Below are 12,951 nucleotides of genomic sequence, written 5' to 3' on the forward strand. Positions count from 1 at the left end.
CACCCTACGCCGTCGCCGGCGACTCATGGCAGCCCAGCTCCAGGTTGAGCTGTTGTTCAGCATCTTAGCTGTGGAGGGCAGCGTCACTGGCCCTCATATGTGGGATCCGAACCGGCGCCCTCTGGCATCCCAAGCCAGTTCTTAACCATCACGCCACTCGGCCGGCCCTCATGTAATCCAATTCTCACCTTGCTTTCTCCCACTTCCATGTAATCTTCCTTACAGTTTCAAATGTATAAAAGCTGCAAAACTGTTATTGTCCGGAGCATTTGAGGTCTTGCTCCCCAGCATGTATCATAAGTTTGGCTCAAATAAACTTATAATATTCTCTACAGGCTTGGATGTTTCTTACTTCGACAATACCAACCAAGTTTATGATAAAACTAATGACCCAATATTTCTCTAAAGTATTAATAAAAATCAGTGTGCCCATTAGGGGACTAAGTCTGTCCACTCTGTATCTTGATGCAATAGTAAAGGGAAAAAGAAACACACAGACATGCTTTACCTTGTTACAATTTTTCAAATACTTATCCTTGCTCCCAAGCACAAAGTTCTCAGAATAAATGCTCATTTCTTAAATACACATTTCTTATATAATGTTGTTCCAACTTAACCCATTATGCAAAACACAATTTTTAAGTCCTAGTTCAGCAACATTTCCATGTGACTTAAACATAGTAAAACTTATTTGAGGTCAGCTGTAAAACCAAACCCTTAAAACACTTGCCTGAAAAACTGTAATATGAGGCCAACCGAGTGACTCAGTTGGTTAAGGGCTTGCTCAAGAGTGCGAGCTCTGAGCAACAAGGTCGCTGGTTTGATTCCTGGGCCGACCTGAGCTGCCAACAGGTGGCAGGATGGCTCAGCTAAAAAAAAAAACCTGTAATATATACTTTACACATGAAAATTAAATGTCATAAATTCTAAAGCTCTACTATTAAATCCTTGTAACTTTCAAAACAAGGTCTTCTGAAAACAAATGTTCCAAAACTTCTGGTAAAGAAATTTAGGACTACATGATACCCAAAATATTAAAAGGGAGACAGGAGCAGGAGAGGAGAAGTACAGGAAGGGGGCGGGGCTGAGGGTGGGGGTGCGCCAAATGGGATCTCTCAATGTATTTACAGCTGTGCTTTCTAGGCTGTTCTCAGCCCTGGCTACTCAGCAGAATTGCCTTTTGAGATACTTTAAAATAAAGCGTTCAGGCTGAATGTAACCCAAACCTACCAAACTAGAATCTTTGGGGATAAAGAACCAGATAACTGCATTTTAAAAAGCTCCTCTAGTAACTAAAATGCATGGTCAGCCAGGACAAAAACTATGAAATAGGCAGGCTACCATTAAGGTTTTTAAAAAATACCTTGATCTGCTGTCTTCGTAGCATGGCAAGTTCTCTCATGTCTCGGAATGGCTGTAGTAAATACTGATAGAGTTCAGTTGTGGCTTCTGCAAGGCTGCTGTAGGCTTCATCCTCCATCTGATACAAGTCTAGAAGCTCCACCATGCTCTCTGTATTCTTGTGCTTATCCAAGAGCTGTGGAACAGGGAAGTTTCATTACAAAGAAAACCAATTATAGGAGCCTATAAATACTTGCTTTTAACCCCCTATCATCTCAGGACTTGGGAACCCTAAAACACACAAGCAAGACAGAACAAAAAGCATTGGTTGCTACTCATTTCCATGCCTCAGATGTCTTATTATTCAAGATCACTGCCTAAATTATCCTTTCAAACTGCTTTCACTATATTCTTCTTCTTCTCTGTATTTTCTAGGCCTCCGTAGTATCTGTATAACCTTAACTATTTAAAAATATTTTTCCACGATCTTTCTCCATATTTATTTAAAAATTTACTACTAATCTACAAAGTAGTTATCAATTCTTGACAATATTATTTTACTAATTTCCCCCAAAGCTTCTTGACATTCCTTTCCTCTTCCCAATTTGGAACATTCCCTCAGTAATTCTTCAACTCATGCCCATTGCTTTCTTCAAAATCTAGGTGAAAAAACAAAACTCAACTCTACTGAAAAGTTTAAGACTGACTATATAATAGATGTTTATAACTCTTACTTTGCATTCCTTGGTACTTATGTATATCTGTATTCATGCGTGTGTGTGTGTGTGTGTGTGTGTGTGTGTGTGTGTATACATCCATTCCTCAACAAATATGAACTGAGCATCTAACACATGTTAAGCACTGGGCTAGGAGCTAGGTATACAAACACATGGTCCCTTCTCCTTATGGAGCTTACAGCATAGCTCCATTTAAAAAATGAAAAAAGTTAGAAACCGTAATAAATGTTATGAAGATTAAGTTTTAAAAGTATAAAAGTAACACAATGAGTTCCATGATGGTTCCGTGAGAAAGAACAGGAGGTGGGAAGATGGTGCTACGTAAGCGGCAATCTACTTTAGAGTCAGTAGAGAAAAGGTTATCCAAGGAAGCTTAAGTTGAAGTTTAAAGAACTTCTGAAACAACTATGTGGCAGGAAAATCCTTTATATACTTATTCTTAGTGTCCTGGCAATAGTCTCACCTGCCTAAAGGCACAAAACTCTGCTATTCTTTCTCATACCTAAAGTTTCCATTACCATTTTCCTTCCCCAACTTCTTGCTTTAGTTATCACATTTTGTTATACGTGTACATAGTATTATTATGTTGAATTTAGACTTCGGATTCACTTCTTGTCCAGGTTCTTGGCCCAAAGTGTAGCAGCACCTAGGCATTTAGTATTCTTCCTACTATATCATTAATAATCATGATAAAGCAGATAATCTATATCAAAGTGCTTTTATAACCATGAAGTGCTATATAAATATTAGTCACCATTCTATTGTTTTGAGGCTACTGTAATTCTAAGTTTCACAAATAATATGGAGAATTTCCACTTCTAGTATTGGCTGAGTAGTTCCTATTAGAACAAGTCTCCCTCTGATAATAACTATAAAACCTGGGCAAAATATTATAAAACAACTACCTGAAGGTACTGTAGTGTGGCCAAAAGTAAGTGAAAACTGGAGGAGGCATCACTTGGAAGGGAAAGACCCGAGTGAATTTTTATTTCTGGGTTTTAGCCTGTGGGCAGGCCCTACTGGCTTCCAAAGGAGGAAAGTAGTGTGGCTAAAACACAGATAGAAACCCACAGCCTTGGCAGCTTGAATAAGAGAACAGAGTTCGGAACAATCACATCAGTTACAGAAAATGCTGAAAAGGAGAAAGCCAGAGGAGGAAATCCCAAATTTGTATATAAATAAACTCAAATTTCAGGCTGATTACTGAAACTAGGATGCACAAGCACTGCAGCTAAGAATAAAAACTTAGCTCTGCCCTCTGCAAAGAAGGCAGAGTTTACAGTTTGAACTAACTGAATTAACTGTGCTAAAATAAAACTGTAAAAAGCAACACTCTCTGGAGAAATAGAACACAATCCAAAGGCTCTACAAGGTATCATTTATAATGTCCAGATACAATCCAAATTTAGCAGATCTATAAAGAAATAGGAAAACAAAACTCAGCACTCAAAAGGCAATCCATGGAGATAATTGCAAGATGAAACCAATATGGATTTCGCAAAGATTTTAAAGCAGTTACTATAATGATGCTAACGAACACAAATATGCTCATAAAGAAACATACAAAAAATTTCAAGAGAGAAAAAGAAACTTTTTAAAAAGGAACATTCTAGAACTTAAAAATGCAATATCTGAAGTAAAAACTTTGCTGGATGGACATAGAGTATAGTTGTAAAGACAAAAGGAGTCAGTGAACTTGAAGACAGACTAAGAGAAAGTATCCAATCTGAAAAAGAGCAAAAAAATGAACAAAGCCTCATGGATCCACGGGACAATGCTGAAAGATCTATAAGATACATTTAGTTGGAGTTCCAGAAGAGGAGAAAATGGGGCAAAAAAATTCATGAAATAATGGCTAACTCCTGGCCCCAATTTGGTAAAGATATCAATTTACATATTCAAGAAGCTCCAAGAATCCCAAGCAGTAACCCATAACTAGGATCATAGTCAAACTATTGAAAATCCAATGTCAAAGAGAAAATCTTAAAAACAGCCAGAGAAAAATAACACATCACATAAAGAGGAACCCATATACATTTGAATGCCAACTTCTCAGCTGTTCCCCTTCCCCAATAAAATCTTAAAAAAAAAAAATTGCAAGGCATATTAAAAAGTTGAAGTTTGAAGAGACACAGCAAGCATCAGAACCAGACTGAAATATAGCAGAGATATGGGAATTACCAGACTGGGAATTTAAAACAACTATAATTAATATGCTAAGGGATCTAATGGAAAAAAAAGACAACATGTAAAAACAGATGGGTAATGTCAGCAGAGGTGGAAATACTATGAAATAATCAAAAGGATATACTAGAAATAAAAAAATACTAACAAAAATTTCAAAATGCCTCTGATGGGCTTATCATCAGACTGAAAACCACTAAAGGAAAAAAATTAGTGAATGAGCTTGAATTGAAGGAATGTCAACAGAAACTTCCAAAACTGAAATGCAACGAAAAAGCATATAAAAGAACAGAATATGCAAAAAGTCTGGGACAATTACCTATAGAAGGATGCAAAGTACGAGAGCTCACTATTAAGTTTGCAAACTCGCCACCGTGCACTTACACTGGCAGCACTGTACAAAACAGCTCGGTAAGGTTTCCTAACCTTGGTGTATCAGTGTCTCACAGCTGTGTCTGTGTCAACATGTGGTGGTGTCTTACTGAGTGGCATTCATTATTGTTGTTGTGTGTTTTTGTGCACTGTTGCTAGAATGTCTGAGCTTGAATTAGAGCAATGAACAAACATTAAATTTCTTGTTAAACTTGGCAAGAGTGGAAGTAAAATGAGAGACATGTTAGTCCAAGTTTACGGGGACAATGCCATGAAGAAAACGGCAGTGTACAAATGGATTCAACGTTTTTCTGAGGGGAGAGAATGCATCACTGAGAAGAGAGGTCAGGGCAGCCAGTAATGAGCAGAAATGAAAAAAAACATTGCAAAAATTCATCGATTTGTGCATCTAAATCGTCGGCTGATTGTGAGAAGCATAGCAGACCAAGTCAAGTAAACATCGATAGAGAAATAGTTAGGAAAATCTTAACTGAAAATCTTGGCATGAGAAAGGTGTGTGCAAAAATAGTCCCGTAGGAGCTCACAGGTGAACAAAAGCAAAAGAGAGTCGAAGCTTGCCAAGACCTTTTGGAGAGGGAAGATGTTTTGGGCCATGTTATCACTGGTGATGAAATATGGCCAACGTACCACTACAACCCTGAAACAAAGTGTCAAAGTGCATGGAAGTCAGCCAATTCTCCACTACCAAAAAAGTTCCATCAGTCCAAACCAAGAGTTAAAACAATGTTGCTAACCTTTTTCATATCAAAGGGACTATTCAATATGAATTTGTACCAACTGGACAAACAGCTAACCAAGTTTACAATTTGGAAGTGCTGAAAAGGCTGCATGAAAAAGTTAGATGAATATGACCTGAGATTTTCGTCAGCATTTCATGGCTTTCACATCATGACAATGCACCACCTCACAAAGCACTGTCTGTGAGGGAGTTTTTACCCAGTAAACAATTAACTATATTGGAGCACCTTCCCTACTCACCTGCACCTGATCTAGCCCTCAATAACTTCTTTCTTTACCCAGAGATAAAGGAAATATTGAAAGGAAGACATTTTGATGACATTCAGGACATCAAGGGTAATATGACAACAGCTCTGATGGCCATTCCAGAAAAAGAGTTCCAAAATTGCTTTGAATGGTGGACTAGGTGCTGGCACCAGTACATAGCTTCCCAAGGGGAGTACTTCAAAGGGGACCATAGTGATATTCAGCAATGAAGTATGTAGTACGTTTTCTAGTATGAGTTCGCAAACTGAATTTTCAGACCTCATACATTAAACTCTTAGAAAACATGAAAGCAAGAAGAATAGAGTGAAATAATTAAAGAATTTAAAAGAAAAATCCCAACAACCTACACTTTTGTATCCAGCAAAATTACCTTCAAATTGAAGGAGAAATAAAGACTTCCTCAGACAGACAAAAATCGAGGGAATTTATTGTCAGTTGACCTGTCTTCCAAGAAAGGTTAAAAGAAATTTGTCAGAAAGAAAGAAAATTATATAGGTCAGAAACTTAGATCTAGATAATAAAAAAAGTGTTAGAGAAGCAATAAATGAAGGTAAAAGAGCATATTTTCTTATTATTCCCACTAAAATGATCTAACGTAACAGTTTGTTCAAAATAGTAGCCATAATGTATTAAGCGATTATAGCTGATTGATAAAGTGAAATGAATGACAGCAATGTTAAAAGGAACAGGAGGAAAGAATCTGGAATACCCTGTTATATAAGTTACCAGACACTACGTATTTTAAAGGGAGCTTGGGTTAGTTGCTAATATATATTGCAAACTCAAGGGCAACCACTAAAAAAGTTTCAAAAGTGTAACTGATATGCTAATTGAGAAAAAATAAAATAATACAAAATGCTCAGTTAAAACCAAAGGCAGAAAAAGAGTGGAAGACAAAAAACAAAAAACAAGGCAATGAATAGTAAAAAATATGACAGATATTAATCCAGTTGTATCAATAATCACTTTAAATACCAGTGATCTAAATATACCAATTAAAAGAAACTGTCAGAGTAGATATAAAAAAAAAGATCCAAATATATGCTATCTAGACGAAACTCACTTTAAATATAAAGACATAGATAGGTTAAGAGTAAAGGGATGGAGAAAGATATACCATGCTAATATTTATCAAAAGAAAGACGGAATAGCTATATTAATTTCATACAAAGCCAACTTCAGAGCAAGGAAAATTATCAGGATAAAGAGGAGCATTATATAATAATAAAAGGGCTAATTCTCCAAGAAGACATACTAATCCTTAATGTGTATGTGCCTAATAACAGAGCATCAAAATACCTGACATGAACACTGACATAACTCCAAGAAGAAAAGGATGAATCCACTATTATAGTTAGACTTCAAGACCCCTCTATCAGTAATGGACAGATCCAACAGGCAGAAAATCAATAAGGACAAAGTTGAACTGAACAGCATCATCAATCAACTGGATATAACTGACATGTATTAATTATTTCATCCAGTAACAGCAGAATACACACTTCTTCAAGCTCACATGGAACATCCACCAAGAGACCACGTTATGGGCCTTAACACACTTTTAAAAATTAAAAAAAATAATTATACCAAATGTGCTCTTAAGACTACAATGGAATTACACTAGAAATCATTAACAAAGACTGCTGGGAAGCCCCCAAATACCTGTAGATTAAACGCTCTTTTAAATAATATATGGGTCAAAGAAAAACAGAGATTTTAAAATATTTTCAACCAAATGAAAATGAAAACACAACTTTTCAAAAACTTTGGGACGCAGTAAAAGCAGTGCTTAGAGGAAAAATTATAGCACTGAATGCATATATTAGAAAAGTTTAAAATCAACAATCTGAGAAACTAGAAAATAACCTTAAGAAACTAAAAAAAGAGAAAATTAAATTCAAAGAAAAGTAAAAGAGAATGAAATAAAAATTTCATTCAATGAAATTGAAAAAGGGAAATCAACAGAGGAAAAAAATCAATAAAACCAAAAAAAATAGCTCTTTGAAACGATCAATAAAACTGATACACCTCTAGCGCAGTAAACAAACAAAAAAACAAAAACAAAAACAAGGCACAAATTATTAATATCTGACATGAAAAAGGACACCATTACTGATCTCAAAGACATTAAAAGGAATATTATGAACAACATGCCCACAAATTTGACAACTTAGGTGAAATGGACCAATTCCCTAAAACATAATTTAACAAAACTCAAAAATAGATAATCTGAATAGGCCTAAATATATTCAAGAAATTGAATCAATAATTAATAACCTTCCAAAATAGAAAGCATCAGGCCCAGGTGAGTTCACTGATGAATTCCACCAAACATTTAAGGAAGAAATTATGCCAATTTTCTACAATCTCTTCAAATAAACAGAAAGAGAGGGAATACTTTCTAACTCACTCTATGAGGCCAGCACTGGCCTAATACCAAAACCAAAGATATTACAAGACAACTAAAAATCAACATCTCTCATGAACACAGATGCAAAAATTCTCAACAAAATATTAGCAAACCACATCCAACAGCGTATTAAAAGAATTATATATCACAACCAAATGTGATTTATTCTGGGTATGGAAGATTGGTTCAATATTCAAAAATCAATTAGGGCCGGCCGAGTGCGTGATGGTTAAGAACTGGCTTGGGACGCCAGAGGGCCCCAGTTCGGATCCCACATAGGAGGGCCAGTGACACTGCCCTCCACAGCTAAGATGCTGAACAACGGCTGGACCTGGAGCTGGGCTGCCGTGGGTTGCCTGTGACGGCGTAGGCTGCAGCCCCTGTGGCAGTGGGTTGCCATGGGCTACCATGTGTGGCCAGCAGCCAGCGTGAGCGGCCAGCAGCCGCAGTGAGCGGCCGTCCAGAAGCCGAAGACTGATCTGCCTCGTCTGGGAAGAGCACAATGATGGTGCCAACTTGGTCCAGTGAAGCAACGTCCTCCACAACTAGACTGAAGAACAAAACGACAGCAACTTCTCTGTTCCCCTTCCCCCAATTCCCCAGCGCTGTTCCCATCCCAATTCCCCAATTAAAAAAAAAATCAATTAATGTAATCCATCACATCAATAGGCTAAAGAAGAAAAATCACATGAACATATCAACAGATGCAGGAAAAGCATTTGATAAACTCCAACACGCATTCACGATAAAAACTCAGCATACTAGGAATTCAGGGGAAGCTTCTCAACTTGATAATAGGACATCAACAAAAACCCTAGAGCCAACATCATATATAATTGTGAGAAACAAGATACTTTCCCACTAAAATTAGGAACAAAGCAAGGATGTCCTCTTTTACCACTCCTATTTTACACCAAACTGAAGTCCTAACAACAATAAGACAAGAAAAGGGGAAAAAATGTATAGATTTGGAAGGAAGAAATAAAACTGTTTTTGTTTACAGATGACATCATTGTCTATGTGGTCGAAAAAAAATCCTCCAGATTCCATTTACATTTAGCAGACAAAAACAAACAAACAAAAACTTAGGTATAAATTTAATATTAATACATGAACAAAGTCTATATGAAGAAAATTATACAACTCTTATAAAAGAAATCAAAGATCTAACTATATGGAGAGATATCCCATATACATATGAGTTGGAAGACTCAATATTATCAAGATGTCAGTTCTTCCCAATTTTGTTTATAGCTATACTCAGTGCAATGCCAATCAAAATCTCAGAGTTACTTTGTGAATATCAACAAACTGATTCTAAAGTTTATATAAAAAGGCAAAAAAAAAAAAGGCAAAAGGTCCAGGAGAGTCAACAAGATACTGAAGAACAAAGAAGACTGACATTATCCAATTTAGTTAGTTACTATAAAACTACAGTAATCAAGACAATATGGTATTGGTAAGAAAACAAATAGATCAATCGAACAGAGTCCAAATAAACCCACACAGATAATTAAGAAATCTTTTGTCAAAGTAACAAACAATTCAGTGGAGAAAGGCTAGTCTTTTCAACAAAAGGCACAAATCAACTGGACATCTATCCACATGCCAAAAAAAAAAATGAAATTTAGACCTTATACCTTTCACAAAAATTAACTCAGAATGGATCATAGCCCTAATTGTAAAATGCAAAATTATAAAATTCCTAGAAAATAATATAGGAGAAAACTCTACGTGACCTTGGGTTTGAAAATGACTTTTTGGATACACCACCAAAAGCATGATCCATGAAAGAAAAAATTAGTAAACTGGACTTCATTAAAATGAATAACTTCTGCTCTAGGAAGGACACTATCAAGAGAAATCAAAATACTGGGAGAAAACCCTTGTAAAACACATTTCTGATAAAGGTCTGTGATGTAAAATATACAAAGAACTCCTAAAGCTCAACAATAAGAAAACATTACAATTTAAAAACAGGCAAAAGGGCCGGCCGAGTGGCTCAGTTGGTTAAGAGCTCACCCAAGAATGTGAGCACTGAGCAACAGGGTCACCGGTTTGATTCCCGGCCCGAGCTGAGCTGCTGCTGAGCTGCCAACAGGTGGCAGGATGGCTCAGCTAAAAAGAAAATAAATAAATAAATAAATAAATAAAAATTAAAAAAAAAATAGGCAAAAAAAGATCTGAACAATCTCACCAAGGAAGATACACAAATGGTAAGCAAGCATATGAAGAGCTGCTCAACATCATACTGTCATTTAGGAATTGCAAATTAAAACAATAATGAGATACCATTACACATGTGATAACACCAAATACTAACCAGGATGTGGAAAAAACAGAACTCTCATGCGAGTGCTGGTGGGAAGGTATTCTGGTGCTCTGTTGTTAGGCATATACACATTAAGAATTATTAGTTCTTCTTAGAGAATTAAACCTTTTATTATTATGTAATGTCCTCTTTATTCCTGATAAATTCCCTTACTCCAGGTGAGCTTAGTCTGAAAATATTGCTACTCCTGTTTTCTTCTGATTAGTGTTAGCATAGTATCATCTTTTTTACCAAACTAAACATACTCTTACCATATCATAATCCAGCACCCATTCCTCTTCATATTCACTCAAGTGAGTTGAAAACCTATGTCCAAACAAAAACCTGCAAATGAATGTTATAGGAGCTTTATTCACAACTACCAAAACTTGGAAGCAACCAAGATGTCCTTCCAATTGATAAATGGATAAAAAAATTGGTACATACATACAATGGAATATCAATAAAAAGAAATGAGCTATCAAGACAAAAAAATAAGGAGGAAACTCAGATGCATATTGTTAAGTGAAAAGAGGCCAATTTTAACACTTTAATTCCAACTACAACATTTTGGAAAAGGCAAAATATGGAGACAGTAAAAAAAAAAAAAATCACTAGTTGCCAGGGGTTGGAGAGAGGTGATGCACTTTAATGAATAGGTAAAACAAGGGATTTTTAGAGCAGTGAAACTGTTCTGTATGATACTGTAATGGTGGATACACAGCATTATAGATTTGTCAAAACCCAGAGAACTGTACAACACAGGAATGAGCACTAATGCAAACTATGGAGTTTAATTTTAATCATAACACATCAATATTGGTTCATCAACTGTACCAAACGTGCCACACTAATACGAGAGGTTAATAAAAGTGGAGACTGTGGGCAAGAGAGGAGCAAATGGGAACTCCATGTTTTCTGATAAATTTTCTGTAAATCTAAAACTGATGTAAAACAATGTCTAGTAATTTTTAAATGATGACACAAAACTACATGAAGACAATTTTATGTTTTATTGTGTGTATTTAATTTTTAAAGTAAAAAAAATAAGTTTAAAAAATAAATCCATAATAACCAATTAACACTGATTTTCATCACTGCTAAACTCTATTGTTTTATAAGATGATCAGACCAATGTCTTTTCTGCTTTATTAACAAGTGGTTTTGGGTTGTTGGTTGTTTGTTGGTTTGTTTTAAACAGAGGTCAACCAGAGCAAAAAGAATCAATTCAAACATCGGTGATTTTAACAACTGATAATACATAAATGATTTACAGATGTGGACAGAGGCCAGGCCAAGTGGGATTTTGCTTTATGCTGAAACCAAAGAGATGTCATTAAAGGTTTTTTGTTCTGTTTTGTTGTTCCTTCAAGACCTCTCTGGTTCCAAGAAAACATCAGGGAATACTTTCCCAAATAAAAGAACAGGATTTGATGAAAGACTGGGTTTAGGGTAGAGGGAATTAAGGATGACTATTAGGTTTCTGGCATTCACCGAGACAACCCAGGAATAGAAACAGGTTTTTAGAGGCAAAGATTACAGATTCAGAGAAACTGTCCAAATTGCTCTTTAGATAGCCAAGAGGAGAGGTCATGCAGGGGATGCAAAATGTATAAGACAGCCTTTATCTTTAAGAAGTCTACAATCTAACCAGGGAAACAAACCAACAAACAAAAATAAAATATGACTGTAAAATATGGTAAAAGTTTAGAGAAAAGATGGATCAGAGTGGGCTAATGCAGTTGAAAAAGATGTTCTAAAGCTAGGATTTTAACTGGGTCTTGGAAGTATGGGAAGTACTAAAAAGGTGAAGAACAACAACCCAAATTTGAGAAATCACATGAATAAAAGCATCTCCTATGAGAAATCTGAGTGGAAGGGGGTAGCAATGTCATCATGTACTTTGAAGTAGAGAGTACACACCAGAGAGGCGGGACACCACCCGGGGTCTATATATGCAGTGCATTCTAATAAGCACTGAAACCATCTATGGAGTAAGAAAAAAGACTGACGATGCATGTGCTCAATTGCCCCATTTAATTTTTAGTTCACAGAGTTCAACTTACTAAGTAACCATATCAAAGTGATGGTCATTTAGTACCTGGTTACTCCATGCATGGTCTGGGACCAGCAACACCAGCATCATCTGGGAACTTGCTAGAAATATAAAACCTTCAGGGCTGACTCCAGACCCACAGAATCAGAATCTGAATTTTAATAAGTTCGCCATGTGATGAATATGCATGTCAAAGTTTAAGAAGCACTCCTTCAAGTGCTTAATACCTTGAGAAGCACTGCTTCAGTGCTTAAATACTTTAATATACCCGTATTAACTATAATGTGAAGGAAAAGTCCCTGTAAAGTTATACAAATTATGTGTTCAATTTTCAAATATGTACAATCACTGACTGGTATGTAACTTTTTTTCTTGTATCTAAAATAATTTTCCCACTTACTCTTTCTCTTACTACATTTACTATTACTTTATATTAGATTAGCACTATTCAAATTAAATTAAGCCAAAACTCCCATTTCTCATGATTCAGTTCTCTATTGAAGCATTATTTACC

At 36.0% G+C, this 12,951-nt stretch overlaps 1 protein-coding gene across 3 annotated transcripts in view; it reads right to left on the reverse strand.

Annotated features, from left to right (window-relative positions):
• JMY (junction mediating and regulatory protein, p53 cofactor) overlaps positions 1–12,951 on the reverse strand; it is a 92,423-nt gene that overhangs the window by 59,416 nt on the left and 20,056 nt on the right. For all 3 annotated transcript variants that reach the window (XM_019641017.1, XM_019641015.1, XM_019641016.1), the window contains exon 2: positions 1,364–1,537. In XM_019641017.1, coding sequence (XP_019496562.1) covers positions 1,364–1,537 — 174 coding nt within the window. The remainder of the gene's footprint in view (positions 1–1,363; positions 1,538–12,951) is intronic.

The sequence above is a fragment of the Hipposideros armiger genome, unplaced genomic scaffold (genome assembly GCF_001890085.2).
Source record: "Hipposideros armiger isolate ML-2016 unplaced genomic scaffold, ASM189008v1 scaffold_55, whole genome shotgun sequence".
NCBI classification, from domain to species: Eukaryota; Metazoa; Chordata; class Mammalia; order Chiroptera; family Hipposideridae; genus Hipposideros; species Hipposideros armiger.